Source organism: Pelophylax lessonae, assembly GCF_965119305.1.
Source record: "Pelophylax lessonae genome assembly, chromosome: 7".
NCBI classification, from domain to species: domain Eukaryota; kingdom Metazoa; phylum Chordata; class Amphibia; order Anura; family Ranidae; genus Pelophylax; species Pelophylax lessonae.
In genome coordinates this window covers 301,668,412-301,687,966 of record NC_138774.1, presented here as the reverse complement: position 1 = coordinate 301,687,966, position 19,555 = coordinate 301,668,412, and the positions used below count along the sequence as shown (strand labels likewise).

At 43.3% G+C, this 19,555-nt stretch overlaps 2 protein-coding genes across 2 annotated transcripts; both read right to left on the bottom strand.

Moving 5' to 3' along the window:
• Window positions 1-230: 230 nt before the first annotated feature.
• LOC309560262 (glutamine amidotransferase-like class 1 domain-containing protein 3, mitochondrial) lies at window positions 231-8,900 on the bottom strand. Its single transcript, XM_082263843.1, has 5 exons — window positions 8,730-8,900; window positions 4,811-4,982; window positions 4,223-4,424; window positions 3,380-3,601; window positions 231-245 (listed from the first exon to the last, which is right to left on the bottom strand). The coding sequence occupies exons 1-4, from the start codon at window positions 8,835-8,837 to the stop codon at window positions 3,409-3,411; spliced, it is 675 nt and encodes a 224-aa protein (XP_082119969.1). The 5' UTR covers window positions 8,838-8,900; the 3' UTR covers window positions 231-245; window positions 3,380-3,408.
• An 8,702-nt stretch (window positions 8,901-17,602) lies between these two features.
• Window positions 17,603-18,526, bottom strand: LOC309560640 (olfactory receptor 6F1-like; the record flags this gene model as incomplete). Its single annotated transcript, XM_082264261.1, has 1 exon — window positions 17,603-18,526. One exon carries the CDS (start codon window positions 18,524-18,526, stop codon window positions 17,603-17,605), a length of 924 nt encoding a protein of 307 aa, XP_082120387.1.
• Between the last annotated feature and the right edge of the window lie 1,029 nt (window positions 18,527-19,555).

Genomic DNA, 19,555 nt, shown 5'->3' with positions numbered 1-19,555 from the left:
CCCCTGTGGAGTAGATTCCCTGTGACCCCAGTGGAGTAGATTCCCTGTGACCCCTGTGGAGTAGATTCCCTGTGACCCCAGTGGAGTAGATTCCCTGTGACCCCTGTGGAGTAGATTCCCTGTGACCCCAGTGGAGTAGATTCCCTGTGACCCCTGTGGAGTAGATTCCCTGTGACCCCTGTGGAGTAGATTCCTAGTACACTGAGCAGGTGACATCGTTATCACAATACTGACACTCTGTGACACTTTTGGCTCCAGATTTCCTGTTTTAGGTTAAAGAAGCTTCAGAAGAGCTTTAACCATTTCCCCAACGCCATCAGAGATCTGAAGGCGCAGTTGGTGACCAGTTTATTTTTGGTGTCCACGTAGACCTCCTCTACCTGCTTGTGGACGTGTTCTTCTCACTTTGGGAAACGTCCCTTCACTTTGGGAGAAGTCCTTTCACTTTAGAAGAAGTCCCCTCACTTTGGGAGATGTCCCCTCATGTTGGGAGATGTCCCCTCACTTTGGGAGATGTCCCCTCATGTTGGGAGGTGTCCCCTTTCTTTGGGAGGTGTCTCCTCTCTTTGGGAGATGCCCCCTCTCTTTAGGAGATGTCCCCTCATGTTGGGAGATGTCCCCTCACTTTGGGAGATGTCCCCTCATGTTGGGAGATGTCCCCTCTCTTTAGGAGATGTCCCCTCATGTTGGGAGATGTCCCCTCACTTTGGGAGATGTCTCCTCATTTTAGGAGGTGTCCCCTTTCTTTGGGAGGTGTCCCCTTTCTTTGGGAGGTGTCCCCTCTCTTTGGGAGATGCCCCCTCTCTTTGGGAGATGTCCCCTCATGTTGGGAGATGTCCCCTCACTTTGGGAGATGTCCCCTCATGTTGGGAGGTGTCCCCTCTCTTTGGGAGGTGTCTCCTCTCTTTGGGAGGTGTCCCCTCATTTTGGGAGATGTCCCCTCAGTTTGGGAGGTGTCCCCTCACTTTGGGAGATGTCCCCTCATGTTGGGAGGTGTCCCCTCTCTTTGGGAGGTGTCTCCTCTCTTTGGGAGATGTCTCCTCTCTTTGGGAGGTGTCCCCTCATTTTGGGAGGTGTCCCCTCAGTTTGGGAGGTGTCCCCTCACTTTGGGAGATGTCCCCTCATGTTGGGAGATGTCCCCTCACTTTGGGAGATGTCCCCTCATGTTGGGAGGTGTCTCCTCTCTTTGGGAGGTGTCTCCTCTCTTTGGGAGATGTCCCCTCACTTTGGGAGGTGTCTCCTCTCTTTGGGAGATGTCCCCTCATGTTGGGAGATGTCCCCTCACTTTGGGAGATGTCCCCTCATGTTGGGAGGTGTCTCCTCTCTTTGGGAGGTGTCCCCTCATTTTGGGAGATGTCCCCTCAGTTTGGGAGGTGTCCCCTCACTTTGGGAGATGTCCCCTCATGTTGGGAGGTGTCCCCTCTCTTTGGGAGATGTCTCCTCTCTTTGGGAGGTGTCCCCTCATTTTGGGAGGTGTCCCCTCAGTTTGGGAGGTGTCCCCTCACTTTGGGAGATGTCCCCTCATGTTGGGAGATGTCCCCTCACTTTGGGAGATGTCCCCTCATGTTGGGAGGTGTCTCCTCTCTTTGGGAGGTGTCTCCTCTCTTTGGGAGATGTCCCCTCACTTTGGGAGGTGTCCCCTCACTTTGGGAGATGTCTCCTCATTTTAGGAGGTATCCCCTCACTTTGGGAGACGTCCCCTCACTTTGGGAGATGTCCCCTCTCTTTGGGAGGTGTCCCCTCACTTTGGGAGATGTCCCCTCATGTTGGGAGATGTCCCCTCATTTTAGGAGATGTCCCCTCATGTTGGGAGATGTCCCCTCACTTTGGGAGATGTCCCCTCACTTTGGGAGATGTCCCCTCTCTTTGGGAGGTGTCCCCTCACTTTGGGAGATGTCCCTTCATGTTGGGAGATGTCCCCTCATTTTAGGAGATGTCCCCTCACTTTGGGAGATGTCTCCTCTCTTTGGGAGGTGTCTCCTCACTTTGGGAGGTGTCCCCTCTCTTTGGGAGGTGTCTCCTCTCTTTGGGAGATGTCTCCTCACTTTGGGAGATGTCCCCTCACTTTGGGAGATGTCCCCCCACTTTGGGAGATGTCCCCTCTCTTTGGGAGGTGTCCCCTCTCTTTGGGAGGTGTCTCCTCACTTTGGGAGGTGTCTCCTCTCTTTGGGAGGTGTCTCCTCACTTTGGGAGATGTCCCCTCACTTTGGGAGATGTCTCCTCATTTTAGGAGGTGTCCCCTCACTTTGGGAGATGTCCCCTCTCTTTGGGAGGTGTCTCCTCTCTTTGGGAGGTGTCCCCTCTCTTTGGGAGGTGTCTCCTCACTTTGGGAGGTGTCTCCTCTCTTTGGGAGGTGTCTCCTCACTTTGGGAGATGTCCCTTCATGTTGGGAGATGTCCCCTCATTTTAGGAGATGTCCCCTCACTTTGGGAGATGTCTCCTCTCTTTGGGAGGTGTCTCCTCTCTTTGGGAGGTGTCTCCTCACTTTGGGAGGTGTCCCCTCTCTTTGGGAGGTGTCTCCTCTCTTTGGGAGATGTCTCCTCACTTTGGGAGATGTCCCCTCACTTTGGGAGATGTCCCCCCACTTTGGGAGATGTCCCCTCTCTTTGGGAGGTGTCCCCTCTCTTTGGGAGGTGTCTCCTCACTTTGGGAGGTGTCTCCTCTCTTTGGGAGGTGTCTCCTCACTTTGGGAGATGTCCCCTCACTTTGGGAGATGTCTCCTCATTTTAGGAGGTGTCCCCTCACTTTGGGAGATGTCCCCTCTCTTTGGGAGGTGTCTCCTCTCTTTGGGAGGTGTCCCCTCTCTTTGGGAGGTGTCTCCTCACTTTGGGAGGTGTCTCCTCTCTTTGGGAGGTGTCTCCTCACTTTGGGAGATGTCCCCTCACTTTGGGAGATGTCTCCTCTCTTTGGGAGGTGTCTCCTCACTTTGGGAGATGTCTCCTCATTTTAGGAGGTGTCCCCTCACTTTGGGAGGTGTCTCCTCTCTTTGGGAGGTGTCTCCTCACTTTGGGAGATGTCCCCCCACTTTGGGAGATGTCCCCTCACTTTGGGAGATGTCTCCTCACTTTGGGAGATGTCCCCTCACTTTGGGAGATGTCCCCTCTCTTTGGGAGATGTCCCCTCACTTTCAGGACAGGAAGGGAAGCTCCATCTTTCAATGGATTTCTGGTTTTATCAATAAAAATACTTTTTTAAATTTCCGTCTTCTTCCCCACAAATATCGAATTATTGTCCCATTTCCACCCTAAGCACCCCGAGGGAGGCCTCAGAAAGCAGACATGAGAGGGTTCTGTATAAATGACATCACACTTTATTTCTGAATAATAATAAATAACGTCTCCACACTGACAATCTCATCACAATACTGACACTCCGTGACACCTTCGGCTCCAGATTTCCTGCTTTAGGTTAAAGAAGCTTCAGAAGAGCTTTAATCATTTCCCCGACGCCATCGTAGATCTGGTCCAGAGGACTGTTGCTCATGAAGGCGCAGTTGGTGACAAGTTTATTTTTGGTGTCCACATGGACCTCATTCACCTGCTTGTTGACGTGTTTACAGCCGAGTTCTTTAATAGCTCCAGCAGTCCCGGCGTGTGGCCACCTACATATAGATAGAGAATGATGAGTGATCATAGAGAACGATGAAGGATCATAGAGATAGAGAATGATGAGTGATCATAGAGAACGATGAAGGATCATAGAGAATGATGAAGGATCATAGAGATAGAGAACGATGAAGGATCATAGAGATAGAGAATGATGAGTGATCATAGAGATAGAGAACGATGAAGGATCAGAGAGCTAGAGAACAATGAAGGATCATAGAGATAGAGAACGATGAAGGATCATAGAGATAGAGAACGATGAAGGATCATAGAGATAGAGAACGATGAAGGATCATAGAGATAGAGAACGATGAAGGATCATAGAGATAGAGAACGATGAAGGATCATAGAGATAGAGAACGATGAAGGATCATAGAGATAGAGAACGATGAAGGATCATAGAGAACGATGAGTGATCATAGAGATAGAGAACGATGAGTGATCATAGAGATAGAGAACGATGAGTGATCATAGAGATAGAGAACGATGAGTGATCATAGAGAACGATGAAGGATCAGAGAGATAGAGAACGATGAAGGATCAGAGAGATAGAGAATGATGAAGGATCATAGAGATAGAAAACGATGAAGGATCATAGAGAACGAAGGTTGACGTACTTCTCACACTCGGTGTCACAGCCCACGGTGACCTCACATCCTGGGATGAGTTTTGCGGCCAGCACCGGGGAGATGCAGCACAGACCGATCGGCTTTTTGCTGGTATGGAAAGCTTTAATCGTCTCCTCGATGGATTTCAGAACGGAGCAGTCCTTCCCCTGCACAGCCCATGTAGACAAATTTTTAGCGACACCAAAACCACCTTAAGGACAAAAAATAGGCACCAATCAGCATTCTGATCACATTATACTATTATTATAAAACCAAAGATTTCATCCTTTGTAGCGTTGGGAGTAGAGAAGGGTTTGTTTTTCTACTGTAGGTGTCCCCATGGGAAGATCCCCCTCACTTCCTGTTCTGGTGACAACTGTAATATATTGGATTCCCCCTCACTTCCTGTTCTGGTGACAACTGTAATATATTGGATTCCCCCTCACTTCCTGTTCTGGTGACAACTGTAATATATTGGATTCCCCCTCACTTCCTGTTCTGGTGACAACTGTAATATATTGGATTTCCCCTCTCGGTCTCTGCCAATGATAATCATGTAATGTGGGAATTCCTGGATGTAAAAATTGGCCGCCATACCGGGTATGATCAGTGCGCCAAATTCGCTGACTTTCAGATCTTTCAGGTCGGAGATGTTCCCTCGGGCGATGCGGGCGCTCTCTGTGAGTACATTGCGCTTCTCCTCGGTCGGTTGTCCCTTCACATGGTCCACCACATGCATCTGATCGATATTCGGGGCGAAGATCACATACTGCGGGGGAGAAAACCACCGACCGTTAGTACATAGAGACCGGAAGAACATTCCAATAACAGGAAATGACTCCCAAATACACAGAATAGGAACAGAATCATCATCCTCATCATTATCATCCTCATTATCATCCTAATCCCCATCATTATCATCATCATCCTCATCCTCATCATTATAATCTTCATTATCATCATAATCTCCATCATTATCTTCATCATCATCCTCATCATTATCATCCTCATCATCCTCATCATTATCATCCTCATCATTATCATCCTCATTATCATCATAATCCCCATCATTATCATCATCATCCTTCTCCTCCTCATCTTCATCATCCTCATCATCATTATTATCATCCTCATCTTCATCACTATCATCTTTCCCATCAACATCCTCATCGTCACCATGCTCATTATAATCCTCCTCCTCCTCACACACAATGTATAGGGGGATGTATCCCGGTCACTGTCCTCCCCTATTCATCCCCCCTCATTCTGTTCTCTATCCCATTCAATGTGTTATTTATATCAGGTCAGTAAGTAGAAGAAATGCCAGAGATCCGGAGATCTGATCCCTTCCTGTGCTGACTCCTATCAGTTACATTGTTTCCAGCTCTCTCTCCAGAACATAATCTGTGATATAAGTTGTATGTTTGGTTTGGGATGGATTTGGCTGGAAGGTGATTGGATCGGTATTTTCGCTCTCTGTGAAACTTTCTTTTATTTGTTACATTTTCAGGAGATATTTCGGGTTGTCCGCCATCTTCTTCTCTGCCCGGCAGCACATTATACACCAACCAATCGTATCACAGACAGGACGGGCGGGAACGGAATGTAACAAAACAAGTGTAACTTTATTTATAAACAATGGCTGCAGAGGACAAATATTGGGATTTCACTTTGTAATGATGTCATATAAGGTGGGGAGTGTGACATCAGAGGACCTCCTATGAGGACCGCCTCCAAAAATGAAACAGAATCAGCTGGTCCACTATGTCCTCTATAGGGGCTCCATGGGGTGTGCTATAGGGGCTTCCCCCAAACAGATTGTCCAATTCCTTCATGATCTGATTGGCTCTCCAGGGCCCCTAATCCCCAATCTATGCCTGTATGGGGCGCTTGGAGGTCTGCCCCCCTATTGGATATCATTCCTTGTATCTGGGGCCCCATAGATCTCTGAGCTGAACGCTTCCCTCCCCTACAATGTGTCTGCATCCATTATTTTATATATTATTACATATTGTATCTAATATTATATCTATTATTATATTTTATATCTAATATTATATATTATATTCATTATCATATCCATTATTATATTTTATATCCATTATTACATATTATATCTAATATTATACATTGTATTCATTATCATATCCATGATTATATATTATATACTTTATTATTACATATTGTATTTAATAATATATATTTTATTCATTATTATATGTTGTATCTAATATGATATATTCAATTCCTTATCATATCCATTATAATATATATTATTGCATATTGTATCTAATATTATATATTATATCCTTTATTATATATTATATCCTTTATTGCATATTACTGTATATCTAATATTATATTCCCAATATCCGTTATTATTATATAATTATATCCATTTTTATATCCATTATTATATATATTGCTACATATTGTATCTAATATTACATATTATATCCAAAATTTTATTTTATATCCATTATTATATATTATATCCATAGGACTTTCCTCAGTCACACTGGACGGTCAGTGGGGGAGGGGGGGGGGTGGATATCCGACTGAAACCTCCCATAGTAAGCCCCTCCCCTTCTCTGTGCTTTGTAGTTGTTGCTTCTTTACAGTAAGAGCTGTAAAATGTGGAATAGACTCCCTCCAGATCCAGAGGTGGTTCTGGCCAGCTCACTAGATTGCTAATATAGGAATGTGTATATAGGAGGGTGTATATAGGAGGGTGTATATAGGAGGGTGTATATAGGAGGGTGTATATAGGAGGGTGTATATAGGAGGGTGTATATAGGAGGGTGTATATAGGAGGGTGTATATGGGAGGGTGTATATGGGAGGGTGTATATGGGAGGGTGTATATGGGAGGGTGTATATGGGAGGGTGTATAGGGGAGGGTGTATATAGGAGGGTGTATATAGGACGGTGTATATAGGAGGGTGTATATAGGACGGTGTATATGGGAGGGTGTATATGGGAGGGTGTATATAGGAGGGTGTATATGGGAGGGTGTATATAGGACGGTGTATATGGGAGGGTGTATATAGGAGGGTGTATATAGGAGGGTGTATATAGGAGGGTGTATATAGGAGGGTGTATATAGGAGGGTGTATATAGGAGGGTGTATATGGGAGGGTGTATATGGGAGGGTGTATATGGGAGGGTGTATATGGGAGGGTGTATATGGGAGGGTGTATAGGGGAGGGTGTATATAGGAGGGTGTATATAGGACGGTGTATATAGGAGGGTGTATATAGGACGGTGTATATGGGAGGGTGTATATGGGAGGGTGTATATAGGAGGGTGTATATGGGAGGGTGTATATAGGACGGTGTATATGGGAGGGTGTATATGGGAGGGTGTATATGGGAGGGTGTATATAGGACGGTGTATATAGGAGGGTGTATATGGGAGGGTGTATATGGGAGGGTGTATATAGGACGGTGTATATAGGAGGGTGTATATAGGAGGGTGTATATGGGAGGGTGTATATAGGACGGTGTATATAGGAGGGTGTATATGGGAGGGTGTATATAGGACGGTGTATATGGGAGGGTGTATATGGGAGGGTGTATATAGGAGGGTGTATATAGGAGGGTGTATATGGGAGGGTGTATATAGGACGGTGTATATAGGAGGGTGTATATAGGAGGGTGTATATAGAGGTTTTTTTTCTCTGTGGGTTGATGTGGATGGATTTGTAATTTTTTTTTTTACCAGATTATCTGTAATTATGTAACAAAGTCAGAGAAAGTTTGTTTCCTCTTTTCATTTTTATAATGCTGGGATGATTCATTCCCCCCCCCCCCCCGGGAGACACCGCGCCCAACTGTGACCAGCACTCCGCACTCACATCTTTCATATATATCTGTATATATTATATTATATTATATTATATTATATTATATTATATTATATTATATTATATTATATTATATTATATTATATTATATTATATTATATTATATTTATGTCTCTGCTTTCCTTTATCTTTGGACTTGCATTCATTACTCCGTTGGTCTTCTGTAACTATAGGGGGAGAGTTATTGTAGTTTTCTTCCTCAATTATTTCTCTAATTACTAACATCTAGACAGAACCCACCCCCCGAGAAAATCCCATTGTATTGTAGGCACCCCATGGCCGATCACATCTCTCTTGTTAGTAAATTCCATTCACATCCATTGTATCCAGCGGGCAATCCTCCCTATGAGGTGAGAATAATACATCAGGCTGATCGCCTTTCATTGTCACTTCTCTTCCTTGCTGGGACTTTACACCCAAAGGACTCCGATGGAGGATAATGTGTGGGAATGGGAAGATTTTACTGTCATCTTATTAGCAGAGCAGCTGATACATTGTTCATAGAAAGCTATTCATGCATTCTCTCGCTCTCTATCTATCTATATATATATATACAGTATATAATGTGCAGGAAATACATCCATTCATTCATTCCATCCAATCAAATTGGCCAGATCCACCAATACCACATATGAGAATTTCCTTCACTTACCTGGATTCCGGCTCGGCTCAGGTGAACCAACACAGCGGAGGATTCATGGATTTCACTCCCATCGTACACCCCACATCCGGAGAGGATAACCGCCACCTTCTTAGACATGATGAATAGCAGGACGGTATATAGAGCAAGACAAAGGTCACCCTACAACGAGCGGACTGTGCGGAGAGACAGGTGAGACACAGAGAGGACTGCAGGCAGACAGGTGAGACACAGAGAGGACTGCAGGCAGACAGGTGAGACACAGAGAGGACTGCTGGCAGACAGGTGAGACTCTGTAGGCAGACAGGTGAGACTCTGCAGGCAGACAGGTGAGACTCTGCAGGCAGACAGGTGAGACTCTGTAGGCAGACAGGTGAGACTCTGCAGGCAGACAGGTGAGACTCTGCAGGCAGACAGGTGAGACTCTGTATGCAGACAGGTGAGACAGTGCAGGCAGACAGGTGAGACTCTGTATGCAGACAGGTGAGACAGTGCAGGCAGACAGGTGAGACTCTGTATGCAGACAGGTGAGGCTCTGTATGCAGACAGGTGAGACAGTGCAGGCAGACAGGTGAGACTCTGTATGCAGACAGGTGAGGCTCTGTATGCAGACAGGTGAGACACGCCTTTATATACTCAGCACTGAGGTGTGTCTGGGAGATACGCCTGCCAAGCAGGAAACACAGTTCGCACTTCCTCCGTATCTGTGGGATTTTCCCATCTGCAAAGTCATCATAAGGAAGAAAATCTCTCACAGTAGCCATTTCCCTCCCGGATGTATTAATAATTAATAGCTGGCCTGACTCGTCTGGACTTTTTCTGTTAAAAATAAAAAATGAAATGGCGCCTCCTATAAAACTTACTGATAACTTATCAAGAAGCTGCCACCGATTTTTTGGTGTGTGCCAAAAAAATACACTGAACAAAATTATAAACACAACACTTTTGTTTTTCCCGCCATTTTCCATGAGCTGAACTCAAAGATCTCAGACTTCTTCTATGTACATAAAAGGCCGATTTCTCCCCAATATTGTTCACAAATCTATGTAAATCTGTGTTAGTGAGCGCTTCTCCTTTGCCAAAATAATCCGTCCACCTCACAGGTGTGGGATATCAAGATGCTGATTGGACAGCATGATTATTACACAGGTGTGCCTTAGGCTGCCCACAATAAAAGGCCACTCTAAAATCTGCAGTTTTATCACACAGCACAATGCCACAGGTAGGACAAGTTTTGAGGGAGCGTGCAATTGGCTGACTGCAGGAATGTCCACCAGAGCTGTTCCCCGTGAATTGAATGTTCATTTCTCTACCATAAGCCGTCTTCAGAGAATTTGGCAGTGCATCCAACCGGCCTCACAACCGCAGAACACGTGTAACCACACCAGCCCAGGACCTCCGCATCCAGCATCATTGGTGTCAGTGGGAGGAATAGTGCCCCATCATTGGTGTCAGTGAAGGAGGAATAGTGTCCCATCATTGGTGTCAGTGGGAGGAATAGTGTCCCATCATTGGTGTCAGTGGGAGGAATAGTGTCCCATCATTGGTGTCAGTGGGAGGAATAGTGCCCCATCATTGGTGTCAGTGGGAGGAATAGTGCCCCATCATTGGTGTCAGTGGGAGGAATAGTGTCCCATCATTGGTGTCAGTGGGAGGAATAGTGTCCCATCATTGGTGTCAGTGGGAGGAATAGTGTCCCATCATTGGTGTCAGTAGGAGGAATAGTGTCCCATCATTGGTGTCAGTGGGAGGAATAGTGCCCCATCATTGATATCAGTGGGAGGAATAGTGTCCCATCATTGGTGTCAGTGGGAGGAATAGTGTCCCATCATTGGTGTCAGTAGGAGGAATAGTACCCCATCATTGGTGTCAGTGGGAGGAATAGTGCCCCATCATTGGTGTCAGTGGGAGGAATAGTGTCCCATCATTGGTATCAGTGGGAGGAATAGTGTCCCATCATTGGTGTCAGTGGGAGGAATAGTGTTCCATCATTGGTGTCAGTAGGAGGAATAGTGTCCCATCATTGGTGTCAGTGGGAGGAATAGTGTCCCATCAGTGGGAGGAATAGTGTCCCATCATTGGTGTCAGTGGGAGGAATAGTGCCCCATCATTGGTGTCAGTGGGAGGAATAGTGCCCCATCATTGGTGTCAGTGGGAGGAATAGTGCCCCATCATTGGTATCAGTGGGAGGAATAGTGCCCCATCATTGGTGTCAGTGGGAGGAATAGTGTCCCATCATTGGTGTCAGTGGGAGGAATAGTGTCCCATCATTGGTGTCAGTAGGAGGAATAGTACCCCATAATTGGTGTCAGTGGGAGGAATAGTGCCCCATCATTGGTGTCAGTGGGAGGAATAGTGTCCCATCATTGGTATCAGTGGGAGGAATAGTGTCCCATCATTGGTGTCAGTGGGAGGAATAGTGTTCCATCATTGGTGTCAGTAGGAGGAATAGTGTCCCATCATTGGTGTCAGTGGGAGGAATAGTGTCCCATCAGTGGGAGGAATAGTGTCCCATCATTGGTGTCAGTGGGAGGAATAGTGTCCCATCATTGGTGTCAGTGGGAGGAATAGTGCCCCATCATTGGTGTCAGTGGGAGGAATAGTGCCCCATCATTGGTGTCAGTGGGAGGAATAACCCACAGATGAACTATGTTGCAAGAGATTTGGGAGAAATTGATTGAGACTTTGAGGGAGGCTCAGGAATGTTACAAGAAGGCTGCTGATAGACATCGCAGATCCTTTCCAACCTTTCATGTGGGTGACAAACTTTGGTTATCATTTGAACATTGGAAGGTCCATGTTCCATCTGCAAAGTTGGGAGAAAAGATTTTGGGACCTTCCAGATTTCTGCTCAGATCAACCCAATCACTTTCCATTTAAAACTTCCAGACAGTATGAAAATTCATCGAGTTTTTCACATATCGCTACTCAAACCATTTAAGGAAAATCCTTTTTCTGGAAGAATTCTTCCACCTCTTGAGAAGAATTTGTGGTGAAGAGAATTCTTGATTCCAGGATCTTTAGGAACAAATTACAGTATCTGGTTCAATGGGAAGGATATGGTCCAGAAGAAAATGTTCACGCCCCTAAATTAACAAGGAAATTCCACCAGAGGTTTCTTTCTTAAACCTGGTCCTAAGGCGCCCAGCGGACATCCTTAGAGGAGGGGAGTACTGTCAGGACCCAGACTTGAACCTGAGACCTCTGCTGTGTCTGGCAATGACTCTGCTTACTAAGCCATCTGGAATGCTGAACAGTTCCTTGGACAAATCCTTGAATGATCCTGCTGTGAATCTTAATTGCCTTGAACCTTGAACTCTTTGCTCCTCCCATGAACTTCCTGATTTAAGCCATGTCTCTGCACTTCCTGGTTGCCAGAATTTTGTGCCTTCCCCAGCCAATATCTCGCTTGTCTCTCCTGCTGCTGCCGTATCTTCGCTACCATTCATTATCGACATTTGGCTTGTTCCTCAACTTTGCTTCTGCTTAATCCCAACCTGTAACTTCTCGTTACTGACCTTGGCTATTCCTTGACTATGCTTCTCCTTGATCCCAAACTGCTATATCTGCTATTGGACCCTGGCTTGCTCCTCTCCTGGTTGGGCGATCCTGAGGACCACGACCTGGTGCTAACACGATGCACAACCCGTCTCCACCATCAGGAGCTCTGGTGAACAACGGTTAGTGCTTAGACTCCGCACATCAGGTGAGCCTGCGTCATCTACCTTGGTGACCTGCCTGTGTTCCTATCCCGCGGGTTCCTGTGTGAGCTTCCACTGCTATAGCTACTGGCCTCTGAGCCTGACCCCCGATCTTGACATCAGTGTTCATGGTGTCCAGGAAGGCTTTTAATGAAATGATTGGTAGACAAGGAAAGCCAACACATTTCGCAGTTCAGACACCTCCCTTCATCAGGGCTACAAGGAAAAAGAAACGCCTCAGCTCTATTTTTATTAATAAAAAACTTTACTGGACTCTATGAACATTGTGTGGTGCCATTGGTACTTTCTACAAATCGGGACTTCTCTGATTACCCGCCTCTTGTTGGGGCAATTATCTGTATGTGAGTCGCCGAGTCATCGAAGTGAGTCATTCCCAATATTAGATATGAATATATACTATTGGATGTACACCTTAAAGACCACAACATACAGGGGTACACAATGTACGGTTAAAAGCAAACACACACGCATCATGGGTTGAACTGGATGGACTTGTGTCTTTTTTCAACCTCACTAACTATGTAACTATGTAATATCCAGCACCTCGTAGTAGTAACAATCTGGTAGGGGTTCTAATCCTCCCCAACTCCATCCAAAACTAAAAATGAAATTTGGTCTGGACACACGCATTGATCCATATGTCTTGGGGGGGGGGTGGATCCAAATGATTGGGGATGGTATGGGGGATCTCTGAATAATTTATAGACAATTGAAATGATTCTCTTTATTATTGAAGGTGGGGGGTCACAGTTTTGATGTGATGTGTCAGATGGCATGAAGTCACTTTGCCTGTATCCGGACCTCCATTCCGGGTCTCCTTGTAAAAAAACAGCAGAATAAAATTCCCTGGTTGTATTTAGAGGGTGAATATAAAGAAATATGAAGAGATCCCAGTTGGTTGCTGGCTATCCATATAGAACCTAAAGCCAAGTCTTGGATGTCTGGTGAAGTCATACTGGGACCCAATAGGACTGGAGATGAGGATGATAAGGACAGTCTAGGGAAGGGGGTCCAGGGACATATTGGGAAATCCATGGGGGGTCTGTACTGGTACAATATTCAGTACACTGATGGTACAAAGTTTGGAAAATGTTTTCACAGCAAAGAATAAGAATGTAAAATTTCTCCTACAAATTTATTAACAGTTTGTTACTTTGCTGTGGAGACCCTTTAATTGTGAGTCATCATTGGCAGTCATTATTATTATCATTATTATAATACAAGATTTATATATTATTATTATACAGAATTTATATATTATTATTATACAGAACTTATATATTATTATTATAATACAGGATTTATATATTATTATTATACAGAATTTATATATTATTATTATTATTATACAGGATTTATATATTATTATTATACAGAATTTATATATTATTATTATACAGAACTTATATATTATTATTATAATACATGATTTATATATTATTATTATTATTATTATTATTATACAGGATTTATATATTATTATACAGGATTTATATATTATTATTATACAGGATTTATATATTATTTGTATACAGGATTTATATATTATTATTATTATACAGGATTTATATATTAATATTATACAAGATTTATATATTATTATTATTATACAGAATTTATATATTATTATTATACATGATTCATATATTATTATTATTATACAGAATTTATATATTATTATTATACAGGATTCATATATTATTACTATTATTATTATTATACAGGATTCATATATTATTATTATCATACAGGATTTACATTATTATTACACAGGATATATATTATTATTATTATACAGGATTTATATATTATTATTATACAGGATTTATATATTATTTGTATACAGGATTTATATATTATTATTATTATACAGGATTTATATATTATTATTATTATACAGGATTTATATATTATTTTTATACAAGATTTATATATTATTATTATTATACAGAATTTATATATTATTATTATACAGGATTCATATATTATTATTATTATTATTATACAGGATTTATATATTATTATTATTATACAGGATTTATATATTATTATTATACATGATTCATATATTACTATTATTATACAGAATTTATATATTATTATTATACAGGATTCATATATTATTATTATTATTATACAGGATTTATATATTATTATTATTATACAGGATTCATATATTATTATTATCATACAGGATTTACATTATTATTATTACACAGGATTTATATATTATTATTATTATTATACAGGATTTATATATTATTATTATTATACAGGATTTATATAGTGCCAACAGTTTGCGCAACGCTTTACAACATGAGGTCAGACAGTACAGTTACAATACAATTCAATACAGGAGGAATCCGTCATCAACATTAATTGCAATATGAGATATCAACCGTCCGCCCATGGAAATCGCTCAATTCACTGAAGGTTAAACCCGCTGTGCCCTGCGGCCTCATATTTTTTATTTAAACATTAAACCTTTTTTCATTGACTCATTCTGTACTGTGCAGAAAAAGGTACTATTTCAAGAAATACATTAAGAAAATAATAATAAATAATATAACAAAAATACAATAAATATGTAAAAAATATAAATAAAATAAATAAATAATAATAATTATTATTACTTAAATACATTATTAAATTACAAAATACTTAATAAATAAATACAATTAAAATGTATAAAACATAAAATAAAAAAAAGAAATTAAGAAAGGTGTGATGAGACCAATCTCGCCACATTGCATTGGAGGAGCCTGAATCCCGATAAGCGTATTTTGATTGGTTTGCGCAAAAGTTATCGCGTCTACAAACTAGGGTAAAGATTTATGTCATTTTTATTTATTTTATTTTACTCGTAATGGCGGCGATCTGCGATTTTTAGCGGGACTGCAACATTGCGGTGGACAGATCGAACCCCTAACTGACACTTTTGCGGGGACCAGTGACATTATTACAGTAATCAGTGCTATAAATATGCACTGTCACTGTAATAATGACACTGGCAGGGAAGGGGGGTTAACATCAGGAGGGATCAAGGGGTTAACTATGAGCCTAGGGAGTGTTTTCTAACTGGGGGAGGGGCTTGTGAAATCTATACGGAGACCTGTGTTCCTAAATAGGAGGAGCTCTGCATTGATTCCAGAGAGAACAACAGTCTGGTGTGTTTACAACAGCAGACCGCCATTCTCTCTTTACGGGGAGTGATTGCGGGTGCCCGGCGGCAATCGTGGCTGCCGGCCCCACGGATTGGCTTCCCCGCTGGTGAATGGGCACGTGTGCACGCCCCCAGGATTGCGCCCACGGACAGCCATACAGGTATGGCGATTCGCGGGGACCTGCTGCCATATAACTACATCGTTGTAAGGGGGGATGGGTGCGCTGATAGTGCGTTGAAGCTGCTCCCGGTATTCAGTGCTTTTGAATATAGATAAATGTATATGTGGTGTGGGGTGCGCTAAACAACAAATAAATAATGAATATATAACATATATCTATGTGTGAACCAAATCAACAAAAGTAAATATATATAACATATATCAATCTGTGAAGCCAATTAATAATGCAAATCCATTGGTGCATAAACATAAAAGTTCATAAGTGTCCATAAATATTTTGCAGGTGAGTAGAATTGTATTCTATCCGAATAATACGTGTATCCACCACCGAGTGAAATTCATCCTTACCAAACGGAAATAAATAAGGTGCAACTATATTTTCTTGTGCTGAAAAAATATCCAATCTCCTTGTGAACAAACACCACGTGTAAATCACCAAGAATTAGCCTCTTACCAGATGGTAATAGGTATGCACTTGTTCAGTGAAACCACCGCCTTGCTTCCTCTTTAAAATCCTGAAGTGGGATGTAGAACCGCTCTACCTTTCTTTCTCCACTAGATGGCAACGAGTACCAGCAAGAAACACAGCCTCATCCTTCTTTACAAGCTCACAAAACCACCGTGTATTAAAGGAAAAAAGAGGGCTAATAGTGTATTACCCTTGAGATTTATTCAAAAAACAGTTGATAATGCACTTACAATTAGATGTCTTGTATTCAGCATAAACATAGGCATACGAATTCCTGCAAAGGCTTGCGGCCGGCTGCAGCACGGACCGCAAGTTGTGTGTGACGTGTGCGCCTCCTAATCTGACCGGTTTCTTCCCATAGGACTTCTACTGAGACTCCTGTCTACTGAGACTCCTGTCTCAGTAGAAGTCCTATGGGAAGAAACCGGTCAGATTAGGAGGCGCACACGTCACACACAACTTGCGGTCCGTGCTGCAGCCGGCCGCAAGCCTTTGCAGGAATTCGTATGCCTATGTTTATGCTGAATACAAGACATCTAATTGTAAGTGCATTATCAACTGTTTTTTGAATAAATCTCAAGGGTAATACACTATTAGCCCTCTTTTTTCCTTTAATACACGGTGGTTTTGTGAGCTTGTAAAGAAGGATGAGGCTGTGTTTCTTGCTGGTACTCGTTGCCATCTAGTGGAGAAAGAAAGGTAGAGCGGTTCTACATCCCACTTCAGGATTTTAAAGAGGAAGCAAGGCGGTGGTTTCACTGAACAAGTGCATACCTATTACCATCTGGTAAGAGGCTAATTCTTGGTGATTTACACGTGGTGTTTGTTCACAAGGAGATTGGATATTTTTTCAGCACAAGAAAATATAGTTGCACCTTATTTATTTCCGTTTGGTAAGGATGAATTTCACTCGGTGGTGGATACACGTATTATTCGGATAGAATACAATTCTACTCACCTGCAAAATATTTATGGACACTTATGAACTTTTATGTTTATGCACCAATGGATTTGCATTATTAATTGGCTTCACAGATTTATATATGTTATATATATTTACTTTTGTTGATTTGGTTCACACATAGATATATGTTATATATTCATTATTTATTTGTTGTTTAGCGCACCCCACACCACATATACATATAACTACATCGGCTGGTCGGCAAGTGGTTAAAGGTCCAGTTCACTTCCAGTCCATTCACATTGTTCTCAATCAATCCCTGATGGAGGGGGTGTTTTTGGACCCCCAAAACACATTGGTTACTCTTTGGATCGTCACTCTGACTTTTATTGGAATAAAGTTGTATATGGACCTTAAAGCAGTGGTGTGATGCTTATAGAGAAGAATTAGGCACAACGGATGGTCTTCCATATTGCAGACTTCACCTCGTGGTTGCGCAGTGTGTAGATAATAGGATTTAGTACCGGGGTCACCACTGATGGGAATACAGAGACAATCTTGTTGGTGTGAAGGTCGCTTTCTCTCGTTGGTCGTACAAACATGAAGGTGGTTGTTCCATAAAATATGAGGACTACGGTCAGGTGGGAGGCACAGGTGTAGAAGGCTTTGGATCGGTCTGAAGATGTCGGCAGCACCAGAATGGTTCTCAGAATGTAGATGTAAGATATGAGAATTATCAGGAAACATATTATTATTACAAGGCCACAAGTGACCATAAAAAGAGTCTCCAGACTGGAGGTATCAGAACATCCGAGATGTATTAAAGGTGCTAAGTCACAATAATAATGGTCAACCACGTTTGGGCCACAAAATGTCACCTTAGAAAGTTGGACACAAAGGACTATAATGCTTGCGAAGCCCCCAATCCACACCCCCAAGGCACATCGTACACAAGTCCCCGGCCTCATAATGAAGACGTAATGTAACGGCCGGCAAATGGCCACGTAGCGGTCAAAAGCCATGACCACGAGAAGGAAGTTTTCTGTGGCCCCCAAAGAAAAGTGTAAATAGAATTGAGCAATGCACAACCCAACAGATATCCCTTTAAGTCTGAGCAGCAAACCGCGTAATAACCCGGGAACCGTAATTGTGGGATACCAGACCTCCAAGAAGGAGAATACGCTGATAAAGAAGTACATGGGCTTATGGAGGCTCTGGTTAGTCCTTATAATGGCAATGATAGAACTATTGATCACAATCCCTGCTACATAGATCACCAAGATAACCAAAAATAGGAGATTTTCCAGAGCCGGAGTAACCATGAACCCCAGGAGGTAAAACTCTGTGACCGATGTTCCATTACACTGCATCCTGGGATCATCCAATGGCTGGAACCTTTCATGAAGAATTTGTGGACCCCAGAAAAAAATAAAAGATTAGAATGTTTTATATCATCTGACAGATTTACTAAAACTGGAAAGTTCAAAATCTGGTGCAGCTGTGCACGGGAACCAATCAGCCTCCAGGTTTTATTGTTAAAGCTTCATTGAAGAAACTGAAGTTAGAAGCTGATTGGCTGCCATGCACAGCTGCACCAGGTTCTGCACTCTTCAGTTTTAGTAAATCAACCTCTAAGTATATTTCTGCTTTTACAGTCAAATTTGATCATTTGATAGTTGTTTGTTCCCAGGGCCACTTATAAAGGCAGTACAGTCAGCCCTCCTGCACTGGGCCCGGGCCCCATCAGTTCAAAAGGGGGGCCTGGACACCTGCTGAGTAGGAGGGCCAGCTGTACTGTCTTATTGCAGACACCGATCCTTCTGCCTTCCCCTGCAGCGCCTCTCCCTCCTTTCGACTGCACTTCAGGGGGATTGGTTCTAGCACATGTGCCTCTTCCATCTGCTGTCCGGGCCCCCTGTGTGCCCGTTTCCCCTGCAGCGCTTCTGGCTTTCCTCCTCTCCTCTCTCGCCAGCTGCACTGTAGGGGGATTGCTTATAACACATGTGCCCCTTCCATCTGCTATCTGGGCCCCCCTGTGTGCCTCTTTCCCCCACAGCACTGCAGGCTTCTCCTCTTCTTTTTCCCTCTGGCTGCTCTGCAAGGGGATTGGTTCTAGCACATGTGCCCCTTATCTGCTGTCCGGACCCCCTGTGTGCCCCTTTCCCCCGCAGCGCTGATAGCTTCTCCTCCTCTCTTTCCCTCCGGCTGCTCTGCAAGGGAATTGGTCCTAGCACATGGGTCCCTTTCCCCCGCAGCACTGTCGTCTTCCCTCCTCTCCTCTCTCACCAGCTGCACTGTATGGGGTTTGGTTCTAACACATGGGCCCCTTCCATCTGCTGTCTGGCCACCCTGTGTGCCCCTTTCCCCGCAGTGCTTCCGGCTTCCCTCCTCTCCTCTTC